The sequence below is a fragment of the Doryrhamphus excisus genome, linkage group LG2 (genome assembly GCF_037039965.1).
Source record: "Doryrhamphus excisus strain RoL-2023G ecotype Guam linkage group LG2, RoL_Dexc_Guam_v1.1, whole genome shotgun sequence".
NCBI classification, from domain to species: Eukaryota; Metazoa; Chordata; class Actinopteri; order Syngnathiformes; family Syngnathidae; genus Doryrhamphus; species Doryrhamphus excisus.
The window spans coordinates 13,989,864-14,010,070 of record NC_136358.1 but is presented as its reverse complement, the minus strand read 5'-3'; the positions used below and the strand labels follow the sequence as shown (position 1 = coordinate 14,010,070).

The following is a 20,207-nucleotide window of genomic DNA, read 5'->3' as shown; positions in this document are numbered from 1 at the left end:
TGCATCTTTAAGGCGTTTCTTCAACTTCTATTACCTTTTTTTTTTACTTTTCCGAGCAGTTTTAAACCCCCCCCCCCCCAACAAATCCACCTCACCATGCAGCTTGTTTAATTGCTGACCACATAATATTGTGTAACTACTACCAATGGAAGAGTGAAACATTGACTTTCCACGATGTAGTGTTTATTTTCTCTGACAGTTTAATAGCCTTAACGTTGCAGACACTGAAAATATCATCTCTAAGATCAACACTTTGTATACTGACTAGCAGATAGGTAGCACTACCAAAGGCCATTAGGGGTGTCACGGGACAGACGATACATGAGAAGATGTTTACTTTTAAGAAAAGTACAATCAAAAAAAGACAATATATAAGTACAGTTATACTCTTCTGCAGTATGACAGAGACTGTATGACAAAAGGGCTCACTCTGCTGATGTCGTTATTCTATGGATCAAATGCGCCACGATGCTGAAACCTAAGCACACACACAATGAACCCTCTTCCTGCCTGTTTGGAGGCGGGAGAAGAGGAAAACTGATACGCATGCACATGGCAATATATTGAGGACGGCAAAATTATCGAGATATTTTATTTTTTTTGGTGAATGAGAAATCTTGTGACACCCCTAAAGGCCACCCTTTTATAACTTTGCAACTCGCCCAAGATCACAAGCGTATCCATTGCACAGATACAGTACACTCATAAGAAATAAAACATGTTTATTGAATTATTTGCCAGCGTAGACGCTCAAAAACACAAGCCTTGAATTACACAACCACAGTTTATTACTGATCTCATCACTTTGTCAGACAAAAGACATGTTATGTCATATTTGGGTTGAAAACAGTCATGTTAATGTTACTAGTCGCTCTCTGTCTAGTTATATCAAGGGTGTCCAAAGGGCGGCCTTGGGGCCATTAGAGGCCCGTGATTGTTTTTTGTTGTTGATTGGCCTGTGGTACATTCTAAAAATAATTTAACAAGAAAAGATAAATATTGAGAGAGAAAAATTGAAATTATTATATTATGACAAAAAATAGTATTTTCATAGCATAAAGTTGAAATAAAAGTTGTAATAAAGTTGTAATTTTTGGTAAATTACATTGCAGAAATGTTTTATAATGTTACGAGAATGAAGGCCAAATATGGCACAATTACGAGAAATTTACAAGAAAGTTGAAATAGCTGGGTGGGGAAATGTGAAAAATATGAAAAAAACTGCTGTAATCTTACCAAAAATAAAGTCAAAATATTAAAGGAAAAAAGTATTCTAACAAAAAAAAAGTTTATGAAAATAATGTCATGTCAGTACTATGAAAAACTATTTTTGGGAAAAATTAGTGTGACAAAAAAGTTTGATTATTATAATTACTACATAATAATATATATATATATAATAAAGTCATAAATGTATGCATCCTTTCATTTTTCAGAATGTGGCCCTTGATGGAAAACATTTGGACACCCTCGGTCTAGATAGTTACCTACCTGAGGAAAAATAGCAGAAAAGTGACTTTTCCAAAGACAAACCAACCACGTTGGCTGGACTGATCTTGACAATGTCGTGAAGATAACAACTCTACAGCTATTATTGATGTGATTCTTGCTTCTGAATGCATTTTTATGCAAATCCCTTCACTCGGTTATTTTTAAATGTATAAAGGAAACATGTTGCATAATGACATTCCGGGCAGAGACAGGTCGGTGTGGTTGTGTATTTGAAAAATCCTCCTGAATATCTGCTACTCAGCTACATCATTTCACCTTGTTCAACCTCTGAAGCTACTTTAGAGGTGACAGCCACTCACAACGATTGCAGTCATCTGGCTCAAGAAACCAAAACCTGTAAAGGACATATGACTCTAGAATTGAACATTTAGGCAAAGTTCACCATTTGTATTCCACTACGAGCAGTACGGTATAAGAGCGTGAATCCTGTTGTCCCGTAAAGGCTTCTTTCAAGAAGAAGAGCGTCCCATAGAATCACAGAATTTGGGACTGACCGTTTTCCAAGGATTCGTTTCAGTCCAGAAGAAACAAAGTCTCTATTTACAAAAAAGGTCCTCTTCTCCTTTTGAACGCCTGTGATTAAAACAAAGATGTGTTAAAATTGCTGTAATTCTTCACAAAATCTCAATATATATATGTTTAACCAAGTACAGTGTGAGGAGAGATATATATACGAGAGTTAAACGAGTTCAAATTCAACTTTCAGCAAAAGAACATTCAAGAAGAAGGTTCAAGGCCCCAGCCTACACATTCTCTGACAGGTCACAAATGTTGGCAAAGTAACTCAAAAATTCGCATTATGCAACACTAAACTTGTGATGTACGTGATTGCAAGAATTCCGAGTTAAAAAGGAGTTATCATGTTTACCGTTGTGGCTTTCATTTCACAGACTTTCTCTGGTGATAAGCGTTATCCATCCCTGTTTTTTGGGGCGGGAATGTTTTCAGCTTTCAGGATAAAGATGCTGCTAAGTTAGGTTTGTGCTCCAGACTGGAGGTTGTGCAGATTAAATTGCCTGTCAGCGCATCTCAGAGGCTGACTGGCAGCTCTTTTTTTTTTTTTTTTTTGCTCTCGTTCAAAAAGAACATTCTGGAGAGGGAGGAACACTCGTAACAGCCTTTGTGACGACTACTTTCTATCGATTCAAACCTCTTGTCAGCTGCCACGAAGGATTGACGGACTCGGGGAAGCAATCGCCGAACTTGTTATCAAACTTTCTGTAGGGAAAGGCGCTCACAAATAGTTTCATTTAACAGACTATCCCACAGCGTCTGACATTTCATGACTCAGCATGTCATACCCATGTCCTCAATGTTTTATAATCATTAGACAAACGGTCAATGACTTATCGCCAATGTGTTGCTAAGTCCAGACATTGTGCTTGATGCTGGTCGTGCTTTTCAACCAATCCGGCTCAAATTTTGCAGACGTGTGCTTGCCACTCCCCTAAAGGTGTGTAATTTCGTGGTGATTCAGCTAAGTACCCGAAAGTTACAGCTATTTTGTAGAGCGCATTGAAGTGTGTGAGAAATTTAGAAGTCAATCCGACTAATGGGGTCAACCTTTGGTGTTTCATAACAGAGCCACCATGTGGCGTATTTGTTAGAAAATAGAAGCACATGTAATATAGTAGGAATAAGATAAGATATGCCTTTATTCGTCCCTCAGTGCGGAAATTTGCATTGTACAGCAGCAAAGAGGACAGAACGGTTAAACAGTAATAACAGTAATAAAAATCTAAATATAAACAACCTAAAAGTATGAGCAAATTAACAATTTTCCCAGAATTATATACAAATACCGTTTACAAGATAATATTCATTCATTCATTCATTTTCTACCGCTTTTTCCTCACGAGGGTCGCGGGGGTGCTGGAGCCTATCCCAGCTGTCTTCGGGCGAGAGGCGGGGTACACCCTGGACTGATCGCCAGCCAATCCCAGGGCACATATAGACAAACTACAAGATAATATGAAATATAAAATGTAAATGAATGAATGAATGAAATATATGACCAGTATATACATTATGAGGTAAGCTATCTAATTTCCGGTGCATAAGCTGTTATTTTTCCTCATGCTTAAACGTTGTGGTTTGTATAACGATGTGGCTAATTTATGGCTAGAAGCCCACTTCCCATGATGCTTAAAGTGCAGTTCTGAGGTACTGACGTGGATGCCAATAGCTCCTGTTTTGATCTGACAAGTCTTAAGTAAATTGGATCAAGTGTAGGATTATTAGAGCTTGGACCGATCGGACCGCCAATCATCACTATTGTAATTGTTTGATTTTGCGTGAGCTCATTTGTCATGCCTGGAAAGTGGGCCGCATGGATTATGTCATGAAAAAAAAAACACTGTTGTTTTGCTTCACTGGGATCACATGTTGTGTTAAATAAATGTGACCAGCATGTCCACTCCAAAAGAGTTTTTTTCCTTATAAAAGTCTGACTTTAGATGCTTTATAACCTCGGACGCTTCACTGTCATCCACACCTGCTTTCGAAAGGCTGGATTTTTACACGATGACAAGGACAACTCATGCAAAAGGGCTAATTTGCCTCGAAATGAAAGACACCAAGAACAATAATGAAAGAGAGACTGACAAAGTGTGTGATGAAGGAATTATGAAACTGTTCACTTGTGAAGAAGAGAACAGGCCCCATAAAAGTAGGCTGCTGGCTGAGCTGCATTAAACGTCTCGTTTAAAGCCATTTACATTTCAATTTGAGTCTGTGATTAGTGCGGCATCAATTTGAGAGCAATTTGCGATTAGAGATAAGGCACGAAGATGCTGTTCGGGACAAGTCATTATCATTATAATTCTTTTTAAACGAAGCTAAAAATACTGAGAAGGGAAACACTTGAGTGGGTGTTGCTTTGTCCTAATTGGTGTCTGACAAGTGCTAATGTAACAAGTAAGGGAGTATTTGCCACCGTGTGTCTGAAGTCAGTTTGGCTGTGAGAATTAACACAGCAGGTGTGTGATGTGCGTTTGTGGAGTCAACACAACGATATGAGTCGAGTTGTGTACGACACCGACTGGGTTTATGATAATGAGGGTATTTTAAAACCGCAGGCGGGATTATTCGGACATAATACACCTGGAATTTCAGCAGGAGAGGGAACGCTGAGATAGTGCAAAGTCATCTCTCAGCATATTATGTCTGTAAACACTAAATGGATGGTTTTAGTCACTCAAATATGGACAAGAGTATCTCTGCTTACAAAGTGTGTGACAAGGAGAAAAGTTTTCATAGATTTAAAAGTAAAAGTCTTTTTGTCGGGCGGCACGGCGGTCTAGTGGTTAGCGCGCAGACCTCACAGCTAGGGGACCAGGGTTCAATTCCCACCCTCGGCCATCTCTGTGTGGAGTTTGCATGTTCTCCCTGTGCATGTGTGGGTTTTCTCCGGGTACTCCGGTTTCCTCCCACATTCCAAAAACATGCTAGGTTAATTGGCGACTCCAAATTGTCCATAGGTATGAATGTGAGTGTGAATGGTTGTTTGTCTATATGTGCCCTGTGATTGGCTGGCGACCAGTCCAGGGTCTCGCCCGAAGACAGCTGGGATAGGCTCCAGCACCCCCGCGACCCTCGTGAGGAAAAAGCGGTAGAAAATGAATGAATGAAGTCTTTTTGTCATATTTTTGCTTCTCACATGTTAAACGTCCACACTTGGGCATCTCTGTGTGAAGTTTACATGTTAGGCAAGGCAAGCGAGTGGTTAGCGCGCAGGCCACACAGCTAGGAGACACAAGTTCAATTCCACCCTCAGCCATCTCTGTGTGGAGTTTGCATGTTCTCCCTGTGCATGTGTGGGTTTTCTCTGGGTACTCCGGTTTCCTCCCACATTCCAAAAACATGCTAGGTTACCGTATTTTCTGGACTGTAAGTCGCTCCGGAGTATAAGTCGTACAAGGCTAAAAATGCATAATTAGGTAGAAAAAAACATACATAAGTCGCATTTTTGGCAGGTAATTAATTTGATAAACTACTTGACCAAAACAGACATTACGTCCTCTTGGAAGGCAAGTTCTAACAATAAAAGAATAGAGAACAGGTTGAATAGGTGTAAGATATGCTAACACAATGGTTATTCAGATACACAAAAAATAAACAGAAACATAAAAGGTGTCCAGGGTTTATGTAACATAAACAGTTTTTTTCATTTATAAGTCGCTCTGGAGTCTAAGTCGCAGGAACCTTCAACCATGAAAAAAAGTGTGACTTATAGTCTGGAAAATACGGTAATTGGTGACTCCAAATTGTCCATAGGTATGAATGTGAGTGTGAATGGTTGTTTGTCTATATGTGCCCTGTGATTGGCTGGCCACCAGTCGGGACTCTGGCCACGGAGACAGCTGGGATAGGCTCCCTCGTGAGGATAAGCGGTACAAAATGAATGAATGAATGAACATGTTAAACGTTAACCCGATGATGCAATACAGCACTATATTACTGCAAACTCTTTGAGGTAAACTTTTAGGTAATGACTCTGAAATTGATGTACTCCGCTGGATTTACAGTCCTCTCATCAGTCACTCATTTTGTCAAAGAAAGTGAGACAGTGAGAAAGTGTTAATGATCCTATCTGGGATGATGCTATATGCATGTATCATTATTACCTTCACACATTCACCTGGACTCCCTGGTGATGTGCATGATGTTACCAAAGTTGGTCTCTATCTGCGGAAATCTTCTCAGTCATCCATGTAAGAAAGGAAAAATGTATTTGGTTAACATGGCAGTCAGCAGACTCTATGTCACAAAAAGAAAATAAATAAATATCCCATTTTGAGGTCCCGACAAGTCCCAGAATCAATAGCCCCAGGCTCCAGGCTGCCAGCTCCTGGCAGGTGTGGTGTGGACACTTTAAATAATTAAGTACATGGAGAGAGAGAGAGAGAGGCAGCAGCCAAGTCTATGGGTCATCATAACACGGTGAAGGATACGGGCGTCGTGTTACAACGTTAAAAGCAGGTAATTGGAGCGAGTAATTGGCCGGTTTGGGTGCTCAAAGTGTTTGGAAAGTGCTAAGGAGACATGGCAGCCCATTGATTAGAGGCCCCCAGAGGTCCCACTGCAAACATTAGCTCTTTTTAGACCGAGCACAGCGACTGGGATAAATACAAGAGACGCTTGTTGTCTTTTACCAAGCCTGCAAGGTCACATTCAACGTGTTAATTTGAATGCCTGTCTCCTAAAATCTTACCTTTGTGGTTTTGATCTTGTTGCCCGTAGCACAGCTCCAGCCCTTCAGATCAGGGAGAACTTTGCATTCTTCGCCGTCAAGGCACGGGTGCATTTGACACCACCACTTCTGCTCCACTATGGAGGCTGGAAGACAAATGGACATGCTTAACAAAGTTTACACTTGTACAATTCAACATGACTGAAAAAGTAGGGGAAGCATATCTTTGCCACGTCTCAGCAATTACTGATCATTTGTGCACTTCCTGTCTTTAAATGTTGGCCTTTTATAGAAGGTAAGAAGAAAAAAGATTCTGTGGAATAAAAGAAAAGGGGTGTCCAAACTTTTTCCACCAAAGGCACTTACTGAAAAAGGAAAGGTTGCATTGATATTTTGTACATTTCATTAAACTGGACTAAGGTTTGTGAAAAAGTGCATTAGTAGTATGAACTTTGGTCTTCAATATTTAATTCAATATTTAACCTTTCTTCTTTGTAAATCTTCTTTCTTATTTTTTCTCCAAATTAATTTTCCAAAAATTGCAACTTCATTTTGCTTTGCTTGTCATATAACATACATTTTCTTAAATATTTCATCTCTATGTCTTTATATAAAAGGACATTGCTTTTCCCCTCATAATATTATGAGTTTATTCAATATGTCAACCTTATTCATGGACATACTTAACAAAGTTTACACTTGTACAATTCAACATGACTGAAAAAAGTAGGGGGAAGCTCATCTTCGGCGTGTCTCAGCAATTACTGATCATTTGTGCACTTCCTGTCTTTAAATGTTACCCTTTTATAGAAGGTAAGAAGAAAAAAGATTTTGTGGAATAAAAGAAAAAGGGGTGTCCAAACTTTTTCCACCAAAGGGACATACTGAAAAAGGAAAGGATGCATTGATATTTTGTACATTACATTAAATCTTCTTTTCCAATATTTAATTAAATATTTAACCTTTATTCTTTGTAAATCTTCTTTCTTATTTTTTCTCCAAATTAATTTTCCAAAAATTGCAACTTCATTTTGCTTTGTTTTTCATATAACATACATTTTCTTAAATATTTCATCTCTATGTCTCTATATAAAAGGACATTGCTTTTCCCCTCATAATATTATGAGTTTATTCAATATGTCAACCTTATTGTCATGCAACTACAACAGTTTATTGTAATTGTGCAATTGGTTTTTTTGTTTTTATTTTGCAATTATTTCAACTTTCTTCTTGTAAATATTTGTTCTGGTAACTATGACTTTGTTGTCATGATATTTTGACTTTATTTATGTAACATTTGAACTTTTTCAGCAACCTAATTTTTCAAAGATTTTTTTCGTCATAATGGTAAGACTTCAAAAAAATTTTGTCTTTAATATTTTAATTTTGTGCGACTGAAATAAATTTAATACTCAATATTGTGTTTAATATTAGTATCCCAGTAATATTGCGACTTCTTTTTAGATATTTTCAAAAAATTATCTTAATATTAAAATTACAATTTATTGCTGTTTTTCTTGTTAAATTATATTTTTAGAAACGACTCTCCGAATGAAATAAGGTTAAATGATCAGATACTTCTTCCATATACCTTGTACTGTTTCTTAACGGGCTCATATTGGTACGCTCCTTAATCAGTATGTTCCATATTCCCGTATTATTATTATCTATATTACTATATTACACATACGCTTCAACTAGCATTAGCAAATGATGATGTTATTATGGTCTGTACATAACAGCATAGAGTAAATTGCACTGGAATGACTCAATTTGTATCCCCAGACTTTATCGCTTATGCGTATATCAGCGCTGCGCACGAGGTCAGTGGCGGGCAGATGGCGGACTGTGCAACGGCAACTATTAACAAAAAAGCCAGCGAGGTTTCTTGTTAACGCTAACTATGTGTAGCACATCGTATGCGTTTCAGTTAACAGTTAATGATGCAGAGGTAAATACGATGGCTGGAAACATCTGGAAGCGAGCTGCTTATTCATTTATTCTCATTGTGGCTAGTTAGAGATGCCCACAAATTTGGCTTTGACCTTGGACTCATTCATTAGTGAGGCAACAAGAGGCGCATTGTGTAATGAGAGGTGGATTATTGAGTTTGAAATGATTGCTTGGAGTACAAAACCAGACAAAAAACACTGCTAATGTGTGTTAAATGCAAGGTAGCTACTTTCTTTGTATTTTTATATCAATAGCCACTGATTTTAAAGGTTTAATTCAAATCCCTGCATGTCCCCGCCGATGTGATGATTTATCAAAGTGGTGGCTGTGTCACACAGAGCACCGCTGAAGGTAATCCCATCTTGGAGGGGAAAGGGAGAATAATTAAAAGGTTAAGTGCTGGTCATTTTTGCTGAGAACACCCATGAAGCGTTAAACTGTGGCCGGCGTCTCGCAGCTGTAATTTGCAGAAAATGTCAATACTAAAATGTCAGGGAATAGGTCAAACACAATTGGATCCAGAGTTTAGGCAGAGTAGCTGCTTCTTAGACCAAAGCAGAGCCAGCGCTCGTGCTGGGCCTGAGGTCGGACTCATTAGCATGTTGAGAGGCGCATTCTTCATTAAAGGAAACCGTTTGAAGCTTCTTTGGCGACTGTCTCTACTTTGAACATTTAACACATTGTGTGAAAATACTGAGAATTGGCAAGGTCAAGCTAGTAAAGTTGTACTGTGGTTGCGCTAATTTAGGTAACCAAAATATTAGAAACAGCGTGTCATGTTATGACATATCTACATGTAGTGTGGAAATAACGCAAGCAGAACTGGAGGTAGCAGAGATACGGCTGCTGAGGTTCATATCGGGAGTGACTAGGATGGATAGGATCAGAGGGACATTACATGTTAGAGGCCTTGGAGATGAAGTCAGAGAGGCCAGACTGAGATGGTTGGGACATGTCCAGAGGAGAGATAGTGAATATATTGGTAGAAGGATGCTGCCAGGTAGGAGGCGTAGAGGAAGACCAAAGAGGTTTATGGAGTGAAGGAGGACATGAGGGTAGTTGGTGTGAGAGACACAGATGCAGAACACAGGGTTGGATGGAGGAAATTGATTTGCTGTGGCGACGCCTGAAGGGAAAAGCCCAAAGGGAAAGAAGAAGATTGAGGGGGCAGCAGCTTTGTGATGCAAAATGTATTACTCTCTTGAATGCATATTGTTTAGAGAAGCAATTAGCCGGAACTACTTTCAGCTGACGGGAGGAAGTCACTGTTGATGCACTACACCGCTGATGGGGATGTCATACAACTTCATGTCCAAATATCTTTAAAATAAAAAAAAGCCTATTTCCAATTAACACCCCATCTTTTTTCAGTGAAGGTAAATACATTAAATTTTAACAGCAAAAACATCACATGGTTACATTATAGTAATACTGGAGATCAATAGTTGGCAAAAAATTATGTAATGACAAGGTGTGCTCATCCGATATCAGTGAAAAAGCTCAGGATCAATATCAACTTCATAATGCCAGTCAGCTCCGCCCTGTGCAATAAACGTGCAATAAAGAGACAGCGTCTCAACACAGCAGCTCACATTGCATTGAAAAAAGTTCACCATAAAGTATAATAAACATTACACTGCTGAAGACAGATCCTGGAAGATAATCAAGTACTCATAGCAACAAAAAAAGATTGTGGTGGATCGTACCATCTACACAGGAAGGGGCCGCTCTGGTGGTGCCGGCCACTTGGCCCGGAAAACAGGAGCACTTGACGGTTTGAGAGCGCTCCTCGATTTTGTTCTTGTTGCAGCAGCGGCGTAAGGCGACTACCTCGCAGGTGCCTGTGGGAACATGCTGTGCCACTGGATGGATGACAGGAAAAAAAGGAGGGGGGGGAGAACAGTGTTTAATGCTGTTGTGGTGTAGTAAGTTATTACTCTCCACTTGTGGCCTTGGATTGAGTCCCATAAGAGCATCTCTCGGGCCTTTACAGCACCTCTTTTATCTCTCTCAGTGTTAATACTCATTAAAGGAGACAAGCCATTTTCTTTAAACGACTCTCATCTTGTACAATGACTGATTTTCTTGTGTCCTTATTAAGGAAATCACTGCTATCTATAATTCCGGTAATTCAAACCTCCCATCAGTTGCACACAATATTTCAAGGACACTGTTTATAATAACATAATGCATCTGATCATTAACACAAATACACATACTGCATCTAAGATATATCTGTCAGTTTAAAGCCACAATAAGTAATAGTTCCATTTGAGAATAACACCTTCAAAATTATTTCACTCACATTCTGTCTGCTAATTAGGAGAATACAAACTTTGTCGTTGCCATGCTGGCAACATATCCTCCCCTTTTTTGAGGCGTAGAATATTAGTGGATCAGCCAGGAAATCCCTTTGAGTAAAAACAATATATTTTCCAGCTTTGCACACAAGTCCCACTATGTTATAATGCAGTCATGTTTGTCAGCAGTGGTTTGAAAGGCTGCACTTGTTTCAGTCATTTGACTGTTACGACCATCCCCGTCTACCCAGACACAGGAAATCGCAGTTTACACTTGCATGCATTGTGTCCTCGCATTGTATGTGCCGATGAGTAAATAGGTGGTAAAGCGATGTGAAGTATGTGTGAACTGTGCGATGCCAGTGTGCAAAACAATAGCCACGTTTACATGAGGAGTTTTTCTCTTTCCGAATGGAATCTTCCCGAATGACCTTTCCGAAAGCAATGGTATACATGGAATATTCCAACAGCCGCTATAATCAAACAGAATAGTCAATGTTGCATGTGCAGTAAAGCGTAAATACCAACATCACGTGATACCGACTTCGTCGAGTTTGTCTTTCACTTGTTGGAATAACTCCATATTGCCACTTTTTCATTCGTCCAGTCTTGAAATTTAGTTTGAATCAAAAACAAACTTTCCGCAGCAGTCCAGTGCCGATTGCTCGCCTCGGTTTTTTTTAATCGACGAACGTCTCGAGCTGCATGTTATGTCATATCTCAGCATTCGCTGAAAGAACGCACCCGGGAACAGGAAAAGATAAAGTTCAATCTTGCTAATATTTTATAATTAAGCTAATAATTATAACTCTATAATGAATGGCGTATAGAAAGGTTTAGATTCTGTTCCACAGATGGCGGTAATGCACACGAAAGCTGCTTGCCAACCGCCAATAAACAACAGAAGAAGAAAAACATGACAAAGAAGAACGCACCCTGACAACTTTCCGTTTGAGCGGGTACAAGATACCTCAATCGGATTGAGAAAAGGAATATTCCACCCCTGTGAATCCGATTATATATTCATTCGGATTGGCACTTTTCTTTCGGAATGAGGTGTATACAAAGGTTAGATTATTTCCATTTGAGCAAATAACCTGAATGGAATTGGAATATTTGGGTCCATGTATACGTGGCTACTGATGAAATGCTGCAAATTTGTGGCATGCAACCTATATGCCTAAGCCAGTGGTTCCCAAACTTCCCCCCCCCCCTCAACTAATCACTGCAGTGGTCACTTTTACAGTACTGAATGAGGAGGACTGGTATCGTGGAGACAGGGATCTGACCATTTCCGAGCCTGGTGACATCATAATATGAATTAGATGAGTGAATTTAGTCCCATGACAAACTTGACAATGATGACTTTTCTCATTTACAGTATGTACGTATCTGTAACCATTTTCAAGCTACAAGCATTTGAAATAGTAATACCAAAACTGATGGAAAAAAAACTCTAAAGTGTTATTAACGGGAGCCCCCTTCCCCTGTCAAAACCACTGTGGGAGGTGCACGCGTGTCTCATTGACATTAATGGAGTAGCTTTTCCACCATCTCTCGGAGAAAGTCGAAGTTCTCAAGTAATTTCTGTAGCCTCTTGGATCTTCCTTGTGAACTTCCATTAATAAGTGATCATAGTGCCCAAAGCCATGTCTTCTAGTCAGCAATTCCCTCCCCCACACTGGAAATGCCTTCTTTTTTCTAGTTTATGCTTGATTCCTACACTTTTTGCATTCTCTTTCTGCAGCAGCGAGAAATGTAGACTGAGCTTTCTTTTGAGATTTTCTTGTACGTCGACATCTTGTACGTCCTTTTGCAAATAGAGGAATTAACGAAGCAACAGTAGGGGGGATGCCTGCTGTTGCGTGGTGTCTTGCAGGACAAAGCAGGACCTAATAATGCCACGCGGATGCTTTAAGTGCTGGTACTACACAGTGCTTTAATTTAGGTGTAAATAAGGGTGGCATTCTGTGCCAATGTGCACCATTTTCAGGAACAAATTGCGTACCAAATGCGTAAACAGAACGTAAACTTTCCAGGCTTGCTACTGTATCTATCATGGCGAATGTCACCCGATAATGATGGCGATCGGTCCACCTCAGCCCACACCCCGACAGACTCAGCTTGACACGTTCAAAGACAATCAGACACCACACATTTTTCAATACAAAAAACTCTACAATACAGCAGTTCACCGATCCTCTGAAACTGACAACAAAGTGCTTTTACATTTTGTATTACTGTTTCATTTAATGATTGCGTTTAGTGATTTATGTTTTAGTACCTTCCTGCTTCCAGAAAATACAGATGATTGAATGATTGATGCATGCCGCGTCCGTCCGATGTGTAGAATGGTGCAAGTACCAGCGCTGCAGAACATAAGAGCCAATTTCCAGATCACACTCATTGTCTGAATTATTTAGAGCCTGAACAGCTTCTGCCTCTATTAGCTGCGTGAGACCTTTCCATGAGGTGTGGCCATATGAAGACACTTCCGTGGTTAAACAGAGATCGGGGGTCCTAATTGGCAGCTTACTTGTTTCACTTCAGAATCCTTTTGAATGGAATTGTATTACCTTCCGGGTCCCTGAAGGCACGTTTGGATCCTGGAGCTGTTTAGTGAGATACACGATGGGTTTCTGCAAGCGTTTTGTATTTGAAGGCATTTCAAATGTAACTGCCTCCAAATATAAAAGCTTTGCCAATTTTTTCCCCAACTTCTCCCAAATTCCGGTTGTCCTCCTACGTCTTTCTAACATTTAACGTGTGGGCACTTTTACATTTGCACGTCTCACATGCAAATGCAGATTTGCATCCTCACCAGCGAGGAATGCGCATGAATGCTGTTGTTCAGGTCGACATGCCTGTCCCATAGCCATGAATAGGTTTGACAAACGGATCAAGGGACCCTCTGTCACAGCAGATTTAGAAATGTTAGTTTTCATAGCGAAATAGACACTCCACTGTGACTGCTTTTCTCTGAATCTGCTGGCGGAGAAAGCTGAGTGGGCATTCAAGAAGAGCTTCCATAGCCAATCGGGACCATCACGACACAGCCTCTCGGTGTGAAGCACGTCCCTTTACAGAGAGATTCTGGCAGCTCTTGTTGAGCAAACATTCACGCGGCTTGACTTGCTCCCAATGTGTTTGTCTTTCTTGCCTTGGTGTAGAGCGTGGATAAGCATTTAGCAACTTTTGGGGAGGCCACGTGCATTCATTGGGGGTGCAATGTTGTCTTTGGATAACAAATCGGTATTTGTTTTTCAGGTTTTTGCTGGTTAAGGCATCTAGTTAAAGGATTAACTCATTCAAGATTCTAAATCTGTTCCTCTCGGTACCTGCCATTTTTGTTGATTTTGACTGATTTTTCAAAGCAGACAGAATATTGTGTCCTATGGCTATATAACCATGGTACACACCAAAAGAAAGATTAGACTTTCATCGGAAAAAAATGTGTTTCTCCTTTTTTCCATTCTTTAGTAATCAGCATAACTTTCATTTTGAGACAAATTCTAAACAACGATGCCACTACATAAAAACCATTAACACGTACACTGATGGTAATATGGAATAATTGCAGTATCTTACCGTATTTTGATGACTTAAAACACTACTGAAACGTCTTTCCTAAGCGCATTGATACACATACTTATGCTAGTTCCTTCAATAACAACAGCGGCCATCCGTGGGATGGCTGTGTCTTCCAGCACAAGATGTGCGCGTCAGTCTTCAGGTATTGGTAATGGTTTAATTTCATTTGAACATGCCCAAAAGGAGTAGGAAGAAGCAAAGCTTATTAAATCCTACCCCTCCATCTGGTACTTTTACAATCAGCAACTGTTACATTTGTTCACTTCCTGCTTTCCTAACATGGTTTAAGGTTTTTTTTTTTTTTTTTGTTTTTTTTGTCTCGTACCAAAGTACGAGGTGATATGACCATCCAATGACATAATGTGTACCATACTAAGTGTCAATATAGTGATATATATAGCACATCATGACTGGTTCAAGACTCTTCATCCTTGTATTTAGCAAACATCAACTGCTTGTATTGTTTCTTGAATTGGCTCATCGTTGTGCATTGTTTGAGGTCCTTACTCAATCCATTCCATAGTTTGATACCACATACTGAAATGCTATGACTTTTTAACGTAGTCCTAGCATATAAGTGTTTCAAATGTAGTTCTTCCCTGAGATCATATTTCTCCTCTCTTGTAGAGAAGTATTGGATGACATTTTTAGCTAATTGGTTATGACCCTCGTGAGGAAAAAGCGGTAGAAAATGAACGAATGAATGAATGGTTATTTTTAGCCATATGCATTATTTTTAGCTGTTTGAAGATTAACTATATCAGCCTATACCAGCCTCCCTGGGAAAGTCTATTCCAGGGTGCTGGAGAGAAGGGTACGACCTTTGGTCGAACCTTTGTTACAAGAGGTCCAATGCGGTTTTCGTCCGGGTCGTGGAACACTGGACCAGCTCTACACCCTCACGAGGGTGCTCGAGGGTGCATGGGAGTTTGCCCAACCAGTCTACATGTGCTTTGTGGACTTGGAAAAGGCATTCCGTGGCGTCCTTTGGGGGGTGCTCCGGGAGTACAGGATTGGTGGCGCGCTACTATGTGCTTTAATATCTTAAATAACTAACAAGGAGTTAAACGTGACTTTGCAACATATTTAATCAGGGGTCTACAGTATTTACATAATGATGTAATAATGCCTAAACAACTCACTTCGGCACATCAGAGCACAGCACTTTATGCATAATTGTACTAAATGCCAGGCATCCTATGAAGGGAATGAGTAGTCGGCATACTAATGTCGTAGTGACTCTACCTGACTGAAGTCTGAATAAAACATTCCTCAGCTGTTCCGTTGGTGTCGGGGTGGAATTTAAATGGAGTTGTGTGAGTCACTGTGACTCATTTTTTACACACAGCTTCTCCATGCACACTAAGCGAGCCGTTGAGAGCGACATTTGATCATCCCGAGAAACACCACGGCATCAACCTGATACCCGACTGTGAACGTTTTTTTTTTTTTTTCTGAAGGAAAATGTTGTCTCACTGAATCCTTTCAAGGGAGATTGCTTTCATTGAGATTTTTTTTAACTCAGTCTGGTGGTGAAAATACCTGGCTTAGGTGCGGAAAGTGCAAATGATACATACTTTATATCGTTCACAGTGCTGATGGGAATGATAATGTAATCATTGCTGTGCTGCAGAAACACTGCTTTGCACCACTCAGTCATGCTCTTCATGCTTCATCTATGCACCTTTGTTTGCTGATATTGAATAATTATTGATCATTCTGGGTGCTATTATAAATCAGAAGTCACCAGACAGACAGTAACTGTATTTAAGTGATATATACACACAATTCATTATTGAACTGATTTACTACTGCAGACCTCCGCCAAGGCATAAGATTGTGTCCCCTGCGTCATCAATAAGTAAATGTCCATTTAGTTGGACCACTTTCAGATATTGGGCCATTTTTTATGAATTGAGTATGAACTTTTTTATCTCCTTATCTAAATGTCATGAGTATATACCTTGCAGGAATGACTACAGATCACTAAAATATCGCTTAGTGTTAAGTACATATCATATCAAAGTACACATTAAAAAATTGATTGTACATGACATAGTTTAATGTAGTTTTTTTTACTGTCCGCAGCCCACCCAGAATAGATCGGCCACCCACTTTTAGGTCCCGCTCCACCATTTGTTCTAAACAACTTTTACAGTAGAGTATCACAAAACGATACGGTACACGAGATGAGTGAAAAACATATGATATTATATTGCAATCTACGAAATCCATTCCACCCTTCTACACTGTGTATGCTAGCAGGATTGACCCACCGAGACAGAGACTGTATGACCGACAAACGCGCTCACTCCCATCATGCCGTTGTTCTATGGAACAAGGTGCTGAAACCAATGCACAGAGTGAACTGAGAAGCATGGCGATATATTGAAACCGGCAAAATGATCAAGTCATTTATTGTGTGATTCATTTGTTTATTTATTATCGTACAAATTCTAGTGCCCATGAGTTTCTATCTGAACAAGAAATCTGGCGAGAGCTTGTGTGACGAGAGCTCTTAAGTGTGATGTTCAGGGTCAATGTGCAGGCACCCATTGTAAAGCTACCATGTTGCGCTTACAGCAACTGTAAACAAAGCTCACTAACAAACCCCACCCCCCGGCAAAGGTAATAAATAGATGGTCCCGCACTGGTGATGAACTGAATTCACCCATTTTCCTTCTTCCTCCTTCTTTTATCTTTGGAAACAAATTAATTTGGTGTATTTTGGATGTTCGCTCGGCTGCTTGCATGCCTTGAATTACAACAGCTTTACAGGCACAGACACAACGCACAGGGGAAATTAGCGATGCCGCGATGGTTATCAGAGAGAAATAGGATGTGAGATTATTCGCATCCACTTCCTGCTGGAATGATGAGCGCCTTGAGTGCGCGTCCCTGCCAGTCAAAGGCGAGCCCATCAAAGAGGTACACTCTCGCCTAATTGGTCGACAAAGGAAGAGAAGTGCGTATCTATCATGCTCGCAAATGGACATCCTGTCCGCCAGGAGCGACGCCTGTACGCCACCAATTACCGGCGGCTGTGTGTTGTCAGCGCGGCCGTGGAGTGATCAAACATGTAGCTTGGCCTCCACTTGTAATGTTACCAACTTGCCATAATTGATCTCGCTGGGTTTACAAAGCTTGACAACACTTTTAATGAGAAAGGGATTGACGCCAGTTGGACCCGATACAATTAGCTCAAATTACTGAAGGGGGATATTTTGTATTTTTATTTTTCACGTCCTGTTGGTTTGGAAAGTGAACAGATGGATGGCAGCTGAGCCAGATCTCACAAGAGTGGCTGACATTTGAGCATGGGTAAAGTTGTGACAAAAGTGGGCATTTGGTAGGAAAGTTTTTTTTGTCTTTTTTTTTTAAATATTTGATTGACATATTGACGTGAACATGCAGCAAAGCCAACCATGAACCCCGAGGCCATCACTTTCCGCTAATCTCTACCCAAGTGCCATGAATATAAAGTTTCCAATGTCACAGCTTCACGGTCTTTGAAGCAAAAATATATCGGACTAAATTTTGTTGGGCACTACTTTTAGATGAGTAGCCATTTGCTGCGCTGCTGTGTCTAATCCGCATATATATGTGAGGCTGATTGAAAATCATCGAAGGTGCCCTTGTCTTCTATAATAATTAAGGACAAAGTCACCAGGCTCATCGGTGTGGATGTGTTTTTAATTGTTCAACAGTGGACCCACATGCAGACAGCTATGCTTGGAATTCATGTGGGTTAATTATTTTGTTACACGACAGAAAAGAGGCAAGGCATGACTGCTTTTGTCCTGATTTAAAACAGCTTTTTAGGATACAGTGGAACCTCCGGGAAAACGAATCAAGTTTTCTGATCAGAAAGAATGTAAATCCAGTTAATTTGTTCAAGACGCTCAAAAATATTGTCAAAAAAAAAACATGGATGATTGAGGGAAGAAGACAGAAGAGCCTAAATTCAGCATTTTCAAGCATACAAATTGAAAAATGAACTAAATGACTTGAGGCAAAACAAATGACGCATTGTAATTGTGAATGTAGTATTCTACACTGGCCACTAGGTGTCAGTAATTGTTCAGTAAGACAGGTATCAGGTATGATCGTCATTGCGGGTTTCAATGAAAATTCACTAATTACGGTCGGGTCTCAAACCAATTAACTGCGATGAACAAGGGACGACTGGTAGAGCCTTCTCCATCGCTGACCCCACCCTTCAATAACCTTCAATAAACAACTCAAAACCCACCTGTTTAAATCCGTTTTAATGTCTAACTTTTTTTTTAGCTCTGAATGAATGTATAGATGTTATATTTATATATATGTTATGTCTACTACTTATGTCTACTACTCTGTTTTTTTTCTGAACTTTATTTTTCTTCACTGTAAAGCGTCTTTGTGTATTCTGAAAAGCGCTATACAAATAAAATGTATTACAGTAAAGTCTCGTTATATCGATATCGGTTATAACAAATTACTGCTTATTACGATACTATTTTCATTTCCCGGCAAATTTCTAGTCTTTTTTGATATAATTAGTTCTGTTAGTACGATACCCGGTTATTATGATAATCCGGTTACTACGATGCCCTTTTCATCTCCCGCCAGCCAATTTGGTCTGCTTATATCGATACAAAAGCAGCTTAAATCAATCTTTGCTTAAGGATTTCAATACCAAAAAAGAACACGGCCCCACATAGCTGGCCAAACACATGCCTGCAACAGAAGAACCAACTGACATAGCATACACACCTATTCCAACGAAGACACAAGCGAGTTGAGCATGACCTGTGAACCAGGAAGTGCGGGAATCGGTGTGTGTGCTGTGCTCTGGTGGTGGAAGTGTGAAAAATAAAGTTGACTGGAAGCAGCCGTTCGCCGTGTTCTTTTTTGGTATTGAAATCCTTAAGCAAAGATTGATTTAAGCTGCTCGACATTGTTCTATACTATAGAACAATGTCGAGTGCATTATTGCCCACTTTTAATGCAGTTCGGCGCAGGATCGGATATATCGACAGTCCGGTTATATCGATATATTTTCCGACTCCCGACAATATCGATATAACGAGACTTTACTGTATTACAATTATTAACATCTGTATTTAAAATACATCTCAAATATATACACGGCCGCTCTATTTTGAGACTTGTTTTTTGGGAAAAATATGTCACATGAATGTGTGACTGACAGGAAGAAAAGCTCTAACTCATGTATAAATCTCAAGACACCAGATATGAGATGACCTGTCTTCTTCCGACTGTTTTCTGGAGGAAAACATACCTTCTTATATCTGGATGGGTGCAGTCTATGACACGCCGCAACAATAGCACATTGAGTGGCAAAATGTATCCTCGTGTACTCACCTGTCGAGCCCTCAGACATATCCCAGATGCTGATGGCAAGGACCATGATGAGTAAAAACCCTTTGCATCCAACCTGCGTGTATCGCTCACTCATCCTGGCAAAGAGAAACGGTAGGTTACTAGCCTATAAGCAAATATCAAGTGTAAACACATTAGGTTGTGAGAAGCAATGTATAATAAAGATATATTAGTTCACCCCCAAACCTTTATTTCCCCCCCATCCTGTCTTTGAAACAAGAACAGAAGGTGACGACCCTCCACTGCCCTGCCAGGCTCCCATAATCTTAATCCAT

General features: G+C 40.0%; 1 protein-coding gene across 1 annotated transcript in view; it reads right to left on the bottom strand.

The window, feature by feature from the left end:
- Positions 1-770: 770 nt before the first annotated feature.
- The window catches only part of LOC131132437 (chemokine-like protein TAFA-2), a 47,273-nt gene continuing 27,836 nt past the window's right edge, over positions 771-20,207 (bottom strand). The window contains exons 2-6 of the mRNA XM_058078044.2: positions 19,915-20,009; positions 10,363-10,518; positions 6,725-6,849; positions 6,138-6,208; positions 771-2,085 (exon numbers count right to left, since the gene is read on the bottom strand). Of these exons, the coding sequence (XP_057934027.1) occupies positions 6,179-6,208; positions 6,725-6,849; positions 10,363-10,518; positions 19,915-20,008 (405 nt within the window). The 5' untranslated portion in view covers position 20,009 and the 3' untranslated portion in view covers positions 771-2,085; positions 6,138-6,178. The remainder of the gene's footprint in view (positions 2,086-6,137; positions 6,209-6,724; positions 6,850-10,362; positions 10,519-19,914; positions 20,010-20,207) is intronic.